Source organism: Armigeres subalbatus, chromosome 2 (genome assembly GCF_024139115.2).
Source record: "Armigeres subalbatus isolate Guangzhou_Male chromosome 2, GZ_Asu_2, whole genome shotgun sequence".
Lineage (NCBI taxonomy): Eukaryota > Metazoa > Arthropoda > Insecta > Diptera > Culicidae > Armigeres > Armigeres subalbatus.
Genome location: NC_085140.1, coordinates 111004158 through 111016852, shown reverse-complemented (window position 1 = coordinate 111016852; position 12695 = coordinate 111004158). Strand labels below are relative to the sequence as shown.

Here is a 12695-nt window from a genome sequence, read left to right as displayed (position 1 = left end):
TGAGATATTCTGAGTAATCCAAACTCTTCTTATGTTCGTAACGTGCGATCAACATTTGTGACAGTAGCTTTTTTCCTTACACACAATTTTGATACGAGTTCAACCACACCCATTACATCTTCTGAAAGTATAAAATAGATCGGCAGTTAGTTAAGATGTTCTAAGTCATCCAAACTATCCTCGAGATGCAGTCAACAGTTGTAGCCGTGGCTTTATTTACTACTCAAGCTTTTGATACGTATTCAACTACAGTCAAACCTCCATGAGACGATGTTGAAGGCACTATCGACTTATGGAAATATTGAGATGTGGAATGGAAAACCTTTGGAAAGCTGCATGAAGAGACCATCACAGTAACCCAGGAAATATTTTTCAATATAGAATAATTTGCCTCCATAAGTCGATATCGAGTCACAGAAGGAGGTTTTACTGGTTATCCATTGCATCTCTTTGAATTCTGCTGGCATCTTTATATAGTTTGGAAATTTTAGCTCATCTAAACTATACTTTTATTCAGAGCTAGAGATTTACAGTTGCTAAGAAATATTTTCCCAAAACTGCTATTGTATGTGATTATTAAACTGCCAAAAATATCTATATAAGATATATGTGTCGCCATTATAAATTTTTGCAATAGCTCCACCCTAATATAATCCATATAGAACCACACATAAATTAAATAATTGCTAATTCGAGACCACACATAAAGTTTATTTGGATATAGATATAAGTTCTGAACTCAAGGACGCTTTGGATGACCCATTACGGGCATGGTTGAACATATATCCAAGCTTGAAGTGACGCAAAAAGCTTGTGTCGTGGCTGTAGATCGCAAGTTCTGGACTCAAGGACACTTTAGATGACCCAAGATATCCCAAAGCCATCTCACCATGTCTCTTGATCTTCAGGAATATGTTATGGACATGGTTGAATACATATCCAAGCTTGGAGTGACGCAAAAAGTTTGTGTCGATGCTCTTCGTCGATTATGGATCCGAAATGACGTATCATCATGGAGAATTGTCATCACATCATCGATTGTTCTCGTAGTCGTGTGTCTCGTAGTCGAGTCAAGTACGAGACATTGAAGACGGCCTTACTGTTGAGGTCGAAATACGTATCTGTCAAGATACAATTAAGTGGTGGAATTCAAGGGGATTGTACGAACTCGTCTTATGACAAGAAATTAGAGTTGTTAAGAATAAATTGAAAGGAAGTTTTTTTTTTTTTTTTTTTTTTTAACTAATTTTATTTGCTAATTATCTAATACATGCATTCATCTCTTAGACTAGGTGTTCCGTGTTTTCTTAACACTATCATCCTTATTTGCTATGTTACGCTTTTAGTTATTATTAATACATTTCAATTGCCTCTGGCAGTTAGAATTTTTCCTCTGGTTGAATTGAACCATGTAGGAATTACAATGTTTTCAACTTAAACTAAACTTAACCTATTTTATACTAAGGATACAAGGAGCTAATCGTTGCAATAGAAGATTGCAACGATTTTTATCTAAAATTGGAAATTATTTTGTTGGACATTTGTTGCAATGTCTCAATATTAGAAATTCTATGAAGTTCATTGGTACTATACCACGGAGGCAACTTCAGAATCATTTTCAAAATTTTATTTTGAATCCTCTGGAGTGCCTTCTTTCTGGTATTGCAGCAACTAGTCCATATTGGCACAGCATACAACATGGCAGGTCTAAAAATTTGTTTGTAAATCAAAAGTTTGTTCTTAAGACAAAGTTTTGATTTTCTGTTTATAAGTGGATATAGGCACTTAATATATTTGTTGAAGGCTTGTTGGCTTGAAGGCCTTCAATGTGATTTTTAAAAGTTAATTTTTGATCTAGCAGAAGTCCTAAATATTTAGCTTCGCTAGACCAATTAATTGGAACCCCATTCATAGTGACAATATGTCTGCTAGAAGGTTTCAAATAAGAAGCTCTCGGCTTATGTGGGAAAATTATAAGCTGAGTTTTGGAAGCATTCAGGAAATTTTCCATTTTGCAAGTAAGTGGAGAAAATATCCAAACTTTTTGCAATCTACTACAAATGACACGAAGGCTTCGCCCTTTGGCTGAAAGGCCCGTGTCATCTGCAAACAAAGATTTTTGACACCCTGGTGGTAAATCAGGTAAGTCAGAAGTAAAAATGTTATACAATATGGGCCCCAGTATGCTGCCTTGGGGACACCAGCCCTTACAGGTAATCTATCAGATTTAGTATTCTGATAGTTTACCTGCAGCGAGCGATCTGATAAATAATTTTGGATCAGTTTAATGATGTACAGAGGAAAATTAAAATTCATCAATTTTACAATCAAACCTTCATGCCAAACACTGTCAAATGCTTTCTCTATATCAAGAAGAGCAACTCAGTCGAATATCCTTCAGATTTGTTGAGCCGAATTAAATTCGTTACTCTTAATAACTGATGGGTGGTTGAATGCCCATGGCAAAAATCAAATTGCTCATCAGCAAAAATAGAATTGTTATTAATATGAACCACCATTCTATTTAAAATAATATTTTCAAACAGTTTGCTTATTGAAGAAAGCAAACTGATTGGGCGATAACTAGAAGCCTCAGCTGGATTTTTGTCCGGCTTCAAAATTGGAACAACTTTGGCGTTTTTCCATTTATTTGGAAAGTATGCCAATTGAAAACATTCGTTAAATAAATTAACCAAAAAGGATGAAGAGTTCTCAGGAAGTTTTTGGTAAGTATGTAGAAAATACCATCATCACCCAATGCTTTAATATTTTTAAATTTTGTAGTAATAGATCTCACTTCATCCAAATTAGTTCCCAACGAAGGATCAAAAACATTATCTTGGTTGAGAATGTCTTCGAAGCTTCGTGTAACCTGATCCTCAATTGGACTAGTGAGACCTAGACTAAAATTATGGGCACTCTCGAACTGCTGAGCAAGTTTTTGAGCCTTTTCGCCATTTGTTAATAAAATTTTATTTCCCTCTTTAAGCGCTGGAATTGGCTTTTGAGGTTTTTAAGAATTTCGTTAATTTCCAAAAGGGTTTCGAACTGGGATCCAACTTCGAGACATTATTCTCAAAGTTGGTATTTCTCAGAATAGCGAAACGTTTTTTAATTTCATTTTGCAAATCTCGCCAAATAACTTTCAACGCGGGATCGCGAGTTCTTTGGTATTGCCTTCTTCTCACATTTTTAAGACGGATCAGTAGCTGAAGATTGTCGTCAATAATAATGGAGTTGAATTTAACTTCACATTTCGGAATTGCAATGCCTCTGGCTTCGACAATTAAATTTGTCAAAGATACGAGCGCATTGTCAATATCACTTTTGGTATCGAGAGGAATATCAACATCAAAATTCCTATTGATATATGTTTTGAGAAATCCCAATCAGCTCTATGATAATTAAAAGTAGAGCTGATTGGATTATAAATGGCTTCTTGTGAGATTTCAAACGTCACAGGAAGGTGATCAGAGTCAAAGTCAGCATGAGTTACCAATTGGCCACACAGCTGACTTGAATCCGTTAAAACTAAATCAATTGTAGAAGGATTTCGACTGGAAGAAAAACAAGTTGGTCCATTGGGATATTGAATAGTATAATATCCCGCAGAACAATCTTCAAATAAAATTTTACCATTGGAATTGCTTTGAGCATTATTCCATGAACGGTGTTTGGCATTGAAGTCACCAATTACGAAGAATTTTGATTTGTTGCGAGTCAGAATTTGAAGATCAGCTTTCAACAAATTCTTTTGCTGTCCATTGCATTGAAAAGGCAAGTAGGTTGCAATGAAGGAAAATTGTCCAAAATTTGTTTCAACAGAAACTCCCAAGGTTTCAAAAACTTTGGTTTCAAACGAAGAAAATAATTTATGTTTGATACGTCTATTGATGACAATGGCGACCCCACCACAGGCGCTGTCAAGACGATCATTTCTGTAGATAAAATAGTTTGGATCTCTTTTAATGGAGAGTCCTGGTTTTAAATACGTTTCAGTTATAATGGCAATATGCACATTATGAACTGAAAGGAAGTTGAATAATTCATCTTCCTTACCCTTTAGAGAGCAGGCATTCCAATTTAGAACTTTCACACAATTATTTGGATCCATTGAAACAGAGTCCGATAACAATTTTTTGTGTGTACTTTATACCAACCTGAACAGCTTCAGGAATGGTATTTGCTTTGAACATTGCATCAATCATGTGATGCAATTGTTCAGTTAAAAATCAAAATCAGGAAGCAGTCATGCTACCTGAATCGGCAACATGACCGTTATTTTCCGTTGGGACATGGGTATAAACCTCATTTTGAGAAGAGAAATTTGGTCTACCAGCAGCGATGTTTGCATACGTAGGTACATTGGAAAAATTGGAATTTACTGAAGTGCTTGCTACCCGTTGTCGAGCGGCAAAATTTGTTTGTGAATTGTGGTGGGTATGAATTGCTCGACCGGTAACCGGTTTCGAAATTTGAGCGTTTGAAAAATTTCTACCCGTCGAATCTGGGATCCGATTGGATTTTCCCGTCATCAATTTTGCACGGGAATTCAAAACTTTTTTGCGTGAAGGGCATTCCCAGAAATTGGATTTGTGATTGCCCCCACAGTTTGCGCACTTAAATTTATTGGAATCTTCTCTCACAGGACATGCGTCCTTGGCGTGAGAGGTTCCACCACAAATCATGCATTTAGCATCCATGTGACAATGTTTGGTTCCATGACCCCACTTTTGGCACTTACGGCACTGGGTAGGGTTTTGGAAATTTCCCCAGGCTCTGCGGAAATGTTCCCATGTAACACGGACATGGGACATAATACAGGCCTTTTCAAACTTTTCATATTATTTAGTTCACTTTTGTTAAAATGAACTAAATAAAATTCTTGAGAAATGCCCCTCTGGGAAGTACCAAAGTGAGATTTCTTTTCATCTTAATTACTTGGACTGGTGAAAATCCAAGTAATTGAGAAATTTCAATTTTAATCTCATCCAGTGATTTGTCATCACTGGGAGACCTTTCAAGACGACTTTGAACAATCGCTCAGTTTTGTCGTCGTATGTGAAGAATTTATGGCGCTTCTCAGTTAAATAGTGAAGAAGACGTTTGCGATCGTCAAAGGATCCCGGCAAAACGCGGCAGTCACCCTTCCTAGCAATCTGAAATGAAACCTTGATCCCCTGAAGGTTACTCAAAATCTCATTCCGGAAGCCAGAAAACTCGGCAACAGATACCACAATTGGCGGAATCCTTTGCTTTTCGCATGAATCGAATCACCTGGGCTAGAGGTAGATTCGATTTGCTCAATATCATCATTAATCAAATCGAACTGATTGCTCAGTTCGATTGGAAGAATTATTTCCGATATTAGAGTTAGAAGGAATATCTGAATTCTCCAGCTTCCTTCTATTTTTCCGCGCTTGGGCAGGACGGTCTTGAAACCTTGTTTCTTTGAAGGAAGTGGAGAATTCAGAGACTCCCCTTCCTCTTGTTTTTTTTCATGCTCATTGCTCTGCGGGGAGAAATGACCTTATAAAAGGGTTTTTCCCAAAACGGTGTCCCTGCAGGATTACCACCGCTTGTCGGAATTTTACTTCCGCAAACGGGTCCAACGTAAAACGAAGGCACGGGTCCTTGCAAAGATCGTAAAGGGATCAGTGGGTACAAATAGCGCTAAGAAGCACCGTTGAAATTAAAATAGCTTCGGGTAGTATTAAAAACTTCCTTCCGCAAAGAGAGAAAGAACCGCACAGCACGAAAGCACGATGCGGTCTGAATTGAAAGGAAGTGAATTACAGTAGTTAATACCGAATAAAGTTATCACGGTTAATAAACGCGTGTGTGACAACTACCTACCAGTCGTCTTCACCTGTCGCCTTGAAGAAACTCTGAAAAGAAAAGAAAAAAGTGCTACTTACCTGTTCTTTAAAATCGTCCCTGGAATCCGGTGCTAATCGCTGGGCTACTCAACAATAACAATTAATTGCATATTATTCGGCAACTCGGCCGTACGTGACCGTGAGTGGTGACCTTTAAGTGGTCTTGTTGTGTAGGGTTATCACGCCTATCTAGAGAGTAGGAGGTTGAGGGTTCGAGTCCCTCCAAGACACGTGGATTCTTTTTCGCAAATTTCATATCAATTTGTCCATTTCGAAACATATGCTGTGCATATGCACAGCCAAGATATTTACTCAACAATGTTAATATCAATTTACTTGTATTTAATGAAACTAATCAAAGTTGAACATGTTTAACTACGTTTTGTTCTGGGTAATGAGATACGGCTGGACTCAAGGATAGTTTGGATGACCCAGGATATCACGAAACCATCTCACAATGTCTTGTGATTTTCAGGAATATGTTATGGATATGGTTGAGTACATATCCAAGCTTGGAAAGACGCAAAAAACTTTTGTCGTGGCTGTAGATAGCAAGTTCTGGACTCAAGGAAAGTTTGGATGACCCAGGATACCCCAAAACCATCTCATCATGTCTTTTGATCTTCAGGAATATGTTATGGATCTGGTTGAATGCATATCCAAGCTTGGAGTGACGAAAAATGCTTGTGTCGTGGCTGTAAATCGCAAGCTCTGAACTCAAGGACAGTTTGGATGGTCTAGCACATCCCAAAAAATACTGCTTGGAATAATTTGGGCCTGAAAGGGTTAAAGATGATGCATTCCAATTTCAGTATATTTTTTTCAATTTTTGGGAAAATGTGACAGATAAAAAAACACAGAAACCAGATTATTTTAATTACAGAAGAATTCATTTCACCTTATTTCAGGCGAATGCCATGGGATTATTTTGGGCAAACGCATTATTTTTGAAATAAGGAAGCGCATTTTCGATTGCTTTTAAGGCTGAAATATCAGCCTAAATCTAAATATTTCAATAATTCATCACAAATTGAAGGGAACTTGAATTCTTGGGCAATTTTACTATCTGGCAAATTGCTTTATACTTGCTTGATACTTTCTGGCTAGTGATTTTCTGGTGATTATCATTCTGGTTGCACTCACCGCATCAAAACAAACCGCTACTGTATATGTACGTTAACATGCAAGAGGTTTGAAGGAACTGGTTGAAGGAACTGGTCTACGGTGGCGCTATTTACTCATTTCATAGCGGCAGATTTTGCTTTTTCATTAATCCATTGAATGCGAAATTGAAGCGAGGAAGGTTTCGTTTGAAGTTCGGTCCATCACAACGGAATTGGAGGTCAAACGTAAAAATTCTGAAATGTTATTTCCCAAAAGCAACTGAAGAAACGTACAGGAATAAGACGACCACTCAAAATTGTCCAAGAGAACCATCCTGTTGTGTTTTCCAAGAAGTTTCTGCGCAGGGACTCCACGACAACGAGAACAGGAAACAAGACAGACCCACAACGCTATAAGCCTTCCGTAGCTCATCTAGTAGGAAAGATTTTTAGAACGCACGAGTATTATCGAATGGTGATAGGTGTCCTCCATACAAATCCTGCTGATGAGGACAATACAATTGAAAGAAAATCTTGAGCTGAATTCAAGATTATCTACAGATTAGAACATTATTTAGAGCTCTTCCTGACAAGTGATTCCTTATAGATTAGAGTGAAGATAATTTTGACTACACAGCCAGTTAGTGTGTCGTCTTCTGTCTCTTTATCTGTTTTAGTTTGGTGTTCGCTAGCAAGCAACGTTGGTTGGCATTGCTGAACAATTCTTCTCCGCGTGTATTGTTCCACCTGAGGTGGAATCGAACCAAAACTCCGCAGCACAAATTGCTTGATAATGAATTATCAATTTATTTGTGTTTAATGATTACTCAGCCTTTGTCTCATTTTCTGTAAAACTATAGTATTGAAGCTGTCAGAAATGAAGACGAAAATACTATCCTTAAGTCTTAAAATATAAGAACCAGAAGAATAAAAATATCCAGCCAAATTTATTGCAAACAAAAGACCCAAAAGACTCAACCCACCTAATCTCTCCAACGAGCTACCAGGGTGCATCAACAGGAAGAGCCAACTGCATCGCATCTTCTGCGGCATGCTTTGTAAAGTGAGGAAAACGATCGTTAAAATCACGTTAGCTTTCTCCTGTGGCACCCGGCTACCACGTCGCGGCGTCTCCGAGCAAGTCTGTATCCGAAATCTACATGAACCCATCGTCCCGCTGCCCAGAGTTCCCACTAACTACGAAACAGCCAAACGCAGGATGCAGGAAAAGTTGCAAAATTCCACAAGGCATTATCGCTGTTTTCCTTTATTCTTGCATCCCACTTTCCGGACGCACGCTCCCGATGCAACAACCATGATCCAGACTCTTTCCTTCAACGAATGCCAAAAAGGAAACTACCGCCCACCACCCCATCCTTGCGTCAGCGAACGGGAGAAGGAAGCGAGCCGTTTCCACGGAATATTCTTTCATTCGATGCTTTTGCCTGCAAACGAAACCAAACCACCATCGTTTGGGACGACGTGAATGTAAAAATGTGAAAAGAAAATTACATGCATTCACGCCCGGTTTTCACGAGGCCATCCGAAGAAAACGAGGGAAAACTCTTTACGCCACAGCATTATTGTGTGCGGGGGTTGAGGGAAAGCGAGACAAAGAGGATACTGGGAAGGTGTTTTTTCCCACCAGATTAAATGCAATGACAACACAGGATTTAAGCAAATTATAAACTTTACCCATTAAACTGTGGGGGAATGCAGCGACGACGATAGGAGGGAAGTGTCATGCAGTTTACCGAGTCAGAGTCGCACAATTCAGGTGAGACTTTAGGGGGGTCGTTGGGAAAAGGGACGGTTCTCGAAACTATACTTTTCCTGTTATGGTTTGCAATTTCTGGTAAACGAGTTTTTCACTTTTGTGAACATTTTTTCCTTTTTCCCTGCTCTAAGCAGGTCATCGTCGAGCAGTGCCGTGTCGTTTTACGAGCAACCTGTTCCGGAAAATGGGACGCCCATTCGTTGTAAAAGTGGTCATTTCCGGACGGATTTGATGGGGATGTTGATTCAATCTTGTACAAATTTGCTCGTGTGGACTTCGTCTAGAGGTGGACGAAAACGTCATTTTCTGAGAATGATGCCCGCAATTACCTCAAACTAACAAATAATTACGTTCTAGAAAAGGGTTATCGTAGATTTTGGAGCTCGATTTGATCTTTATTGTATCTTAATAAATTCTCCGATAGGGATCCTCTGATCAGACTATTTTGAAATGTTCGGCCCTATCATTACTATCAAACTTTTTTTTTGGCAAGTTATGTGGATCATTGAATCGAATATCATCACTAATCATCAAACTGGGAGCCTTAACAAAGGGCTAAAAGCATTCGGTTCAAAGAGGATGTCGAAAGACGACGGTAGGCGGTTTTTCATGCACGATCATTATCACGTTGGTTATGAGTTATGCGTGCGAATTATAAATAAAGTCAATTCCATCCCAAGTCACACAAAACGAAATTCCAATAAGATATCCGTATCTCACAAGTGAAAATTCGAGCAGTTGTGTGTCTTGAATTTGTCGACCACACTGTAGGCCATCGCACGCACCGGTGTTTTGTTTTCATTCCCTAGTGTGATCAGCTCCGTTCCAGTCAAGAAAACCAGTGCCTTCGTCAACTAACTCGATATGGTCGCATCCGAAGACATAGTGTTGCGCGTAGCTCGCCCGGACGAATTGGATCAGGTGCGGGAGGTTCTCCATAGGATCTACTACCCGGAAGAGGGAATCACAATTTCCTACGTTCACGGAAAGAAACACACGCTGGACGACGAGAAATTTTCCCTGTCATTCGTTGACCAGGGAACCGTGGTGTTGGTGGAGGATCTGAGGTTGAAAAAGTTCATCGGGGTGGCAATAGCGGGACCGATTCGGCCGGGTGATCCGGATGCTATGGTTGAAGAAGCCGCTACGACGGAGACGAAGAAATGGGGTGACATTTTGAAGTTGCTGGCGCTGTTGGAACGGACGGCCGATGTTTGCGGTCGGTACGGACTGGAGAAGGCGTACCATGTTCACATTATGGCGGTGGACCCGACTTACAGGGGGCATGCCTTGGGGCAGCGACTGCTACAGTTCCAGATGGATTTGGCGAAACAGCTTGGCTTCAAAGCGTTCAGCGGTGACTTTACTAGTGTGGTTTCTGCGAAAATTGCCGAAAAGTTGGGCATGGAGTGTATAAGTCAGCTGTCGCTAGGCGATTATCGCGATGAGAATGGAGAGAAACTGTTCGAGCCACAAGATTTGTACCGGGTGATAAAGACATGTGTCAAGCTACTGTGATAAGCATTCGAATTTAACTGATATGAGCCTATCGTTTGTTCACACGGCGAGTAAAATAGAGCGAATTGTAGATGTAATACGCCTCGTGCCAATATTAGAAATCTGCAAGTCTCCCAATATTTATTGAATTAGTCAATAAATTTTATTGGAATGAGCATATTATTGCATAATTATTGCTACATAGATAAAAGTATTTTGTAATTTTAACTACATTAACATCATGTACATATTTTTAGCATGCAAATAAACGCAACATCAAATCGAACCTTCTTCTTCTGCTTCTTCTTCAATGACTATATTCCAACTGGAGCTTGGCCTGCTTTTAGACTTAGTATTCTATTAGCATTTCCTCAGTTATTAATTGAAAGCTTTTCTATGCCCATGCCCATTGCATGTGCGGCAAGTACAATGGATACTGTCCAAGGAATCGAGAATGTTTCCAACCCGAAAACATCCTAGACCGGACCGAGAATCGAGCTTGCCATCTCAGGATTGGCAATCCTACGCCTTTGCTCGCAAGGCTACTGGAGAACCCAGATTATTTAAATAGAAATGAATTCAAACTGCTCTAACTTGTGAAATTTGGGCTAAATTAATTGAATATTACCAAAATATGTTATGATTTTAAATGCATTTTATTTGGAACATGCAAAAAACTCAATTTTCAATTCAATTTTGTATAGAAATAAATTAAAACTGTGCTATTATGTAGTATTCAACCTCATTAAACTGACCATCGAATGTTTATTAGTTTGTATTACCTGTTGTTTATATACAGGTCGATAAATTTCCAATACTTTTTGCTGTGTTACGTAGGGAAGAACAGTACACAATGCACCCATGGGGAAAAATGACATCACTCATACAATTTATATTTTATGAACGAATTTTCCCATAACCCATAACAATTCAACCTTAATTATTTATTATTGAACTGCAACAGAAAACATGAGTAAAATCCTTTCATATTCACTCAAATTTAACGATTTGTGATGCTTCCACCTCACCCGTTAGATTGTCTCTCAAATTATTAAGAAAAATCAGAAGGGTTGTGTGCAAGACACGACCGCAAGGTATATAGACGTTGGACAACGAAAGGCTATTATTTTAACACAATACGCATTGTAGTTTATCATGGTTATGATTTTAGTGTTGACTAAAGCATTATTGTTTTGTTGGTAAAAATATGAATTTGGTTAAGCTTTCCTATCAGGCAAACAAATTGATTCTATGTTAAATTTTTGGTTATAAAAATAACCAATTTACATTTAATCATGCGCCTTTCCAATCTCTAAATCAACACTCTCTGTCAGACCGCATCGTGCTTTCGTGCTGTGCGGTTCTTTCTCTCTTTGCGGAAGGAAGTTTTTAATACTACCCGAAGCTATTTTAATTTCAACGGTGCTTCTTAGCGCTATTTGTACCCACTGATCCCGTTACGATCTTTGCAAGGACCCGTGCCTTCGTTTTACGTTGGACCCGTTTGCGGAAGTAAAATTCCGGCAAGCGGTGGTAATCCTGCAGGGACACCGTTCTAGGGAAAAACCTCTTAGAAGGTCACGTCTCCACGCTCAGCCATGAGCATTAATGAAAATAAGAGGAAGGGGGAGTCTCTGAATTCTCCACTTCCTTCAAAGAAACAAGGTTTCAAGACCGTCCTGCCAAAGCGCGGAAAAATAGAAGGAAGCTGGAGAATTCAGATATTCCTTCTATCTCTAATATCGGAAATAATTCTTCTCCAATCGAACTGAGCAATCAGTTCGATTTGATTAATGATGAAATTGAGCAAATCGAATATACCTCTAGCCCAGGTGATTCGATTCATGCGAAAAAGCAAAGGATTCCGCCAATTGTGGTATCTGTTGCCGAGTTTTCTGGCTTCCGGAATGAGATTTTGAGTAACCTTCAGTGGATCAAGGTTTCATTTCAGATTGCTAGGAAGGGTGACTGCCGCGTTTTGCCGGGATCCTTTGACGATCGCAAACGTCTTCTTCAGTATTTAACTGAGAAGCGCCATAAATTCTTCACATACGACGACAAAACTGAGCGATTGTTCAAAGTCGTCTTGAAAGGTCTCCCCAGTGATGACAAATCACTGGATGAGATTAAAATTGAAATTTCCCAATTACTTGGATTTTCACCAGTCCAAGTAATTAAGATGAAAAAGAAATCCCACTCTGGTACTTCCCAGAGGGGCATTTCTCAAGAATTTTATTTAGTTCATTTTAACAAAAGTGAACTAAATAATATGAAAAGTTTGGAAAAGGCCTGTATTATGTCTCATGTCCGTGTTACATGGGAACATTTCCGCAGGCCTGGGGAAATTTCAAAACCCCACCCAGTGCCGTAAGTGCCAAAAGTGGGGTCATGGAACCAAACATTGTCACATGGATGCTAAATGCATGATTTGTGGTGGAA

At 39.1% G+C, this 12695-nt stretch overlaps 1 protein-coding gene across 1 annotated transcript; it reads left to right on the top strand.

Moving 5' to 3' along the window:
- Positions 1 to 9514: 9514 nt before the first annotated feature.
- Positions 9515 to 10542, top strand: LOC134214942 (arylalkylamine N-acetyltransferase-like 2). Its single transcript, XM_062694216.1, has one exon. The coding sequence runs from the start codon at positions 9624 to 9626 to the stop codon at positions 10275 to 10277; it is 654 nt and encodes a 217-aa protein (XP_062550200.1). The 5' UTR covers positions 9515 to 9623; the 3' UTR covers positions 10278 to 10542.
- Positions 10543 to 12695: the final 2153 nt, after the last annotated feature.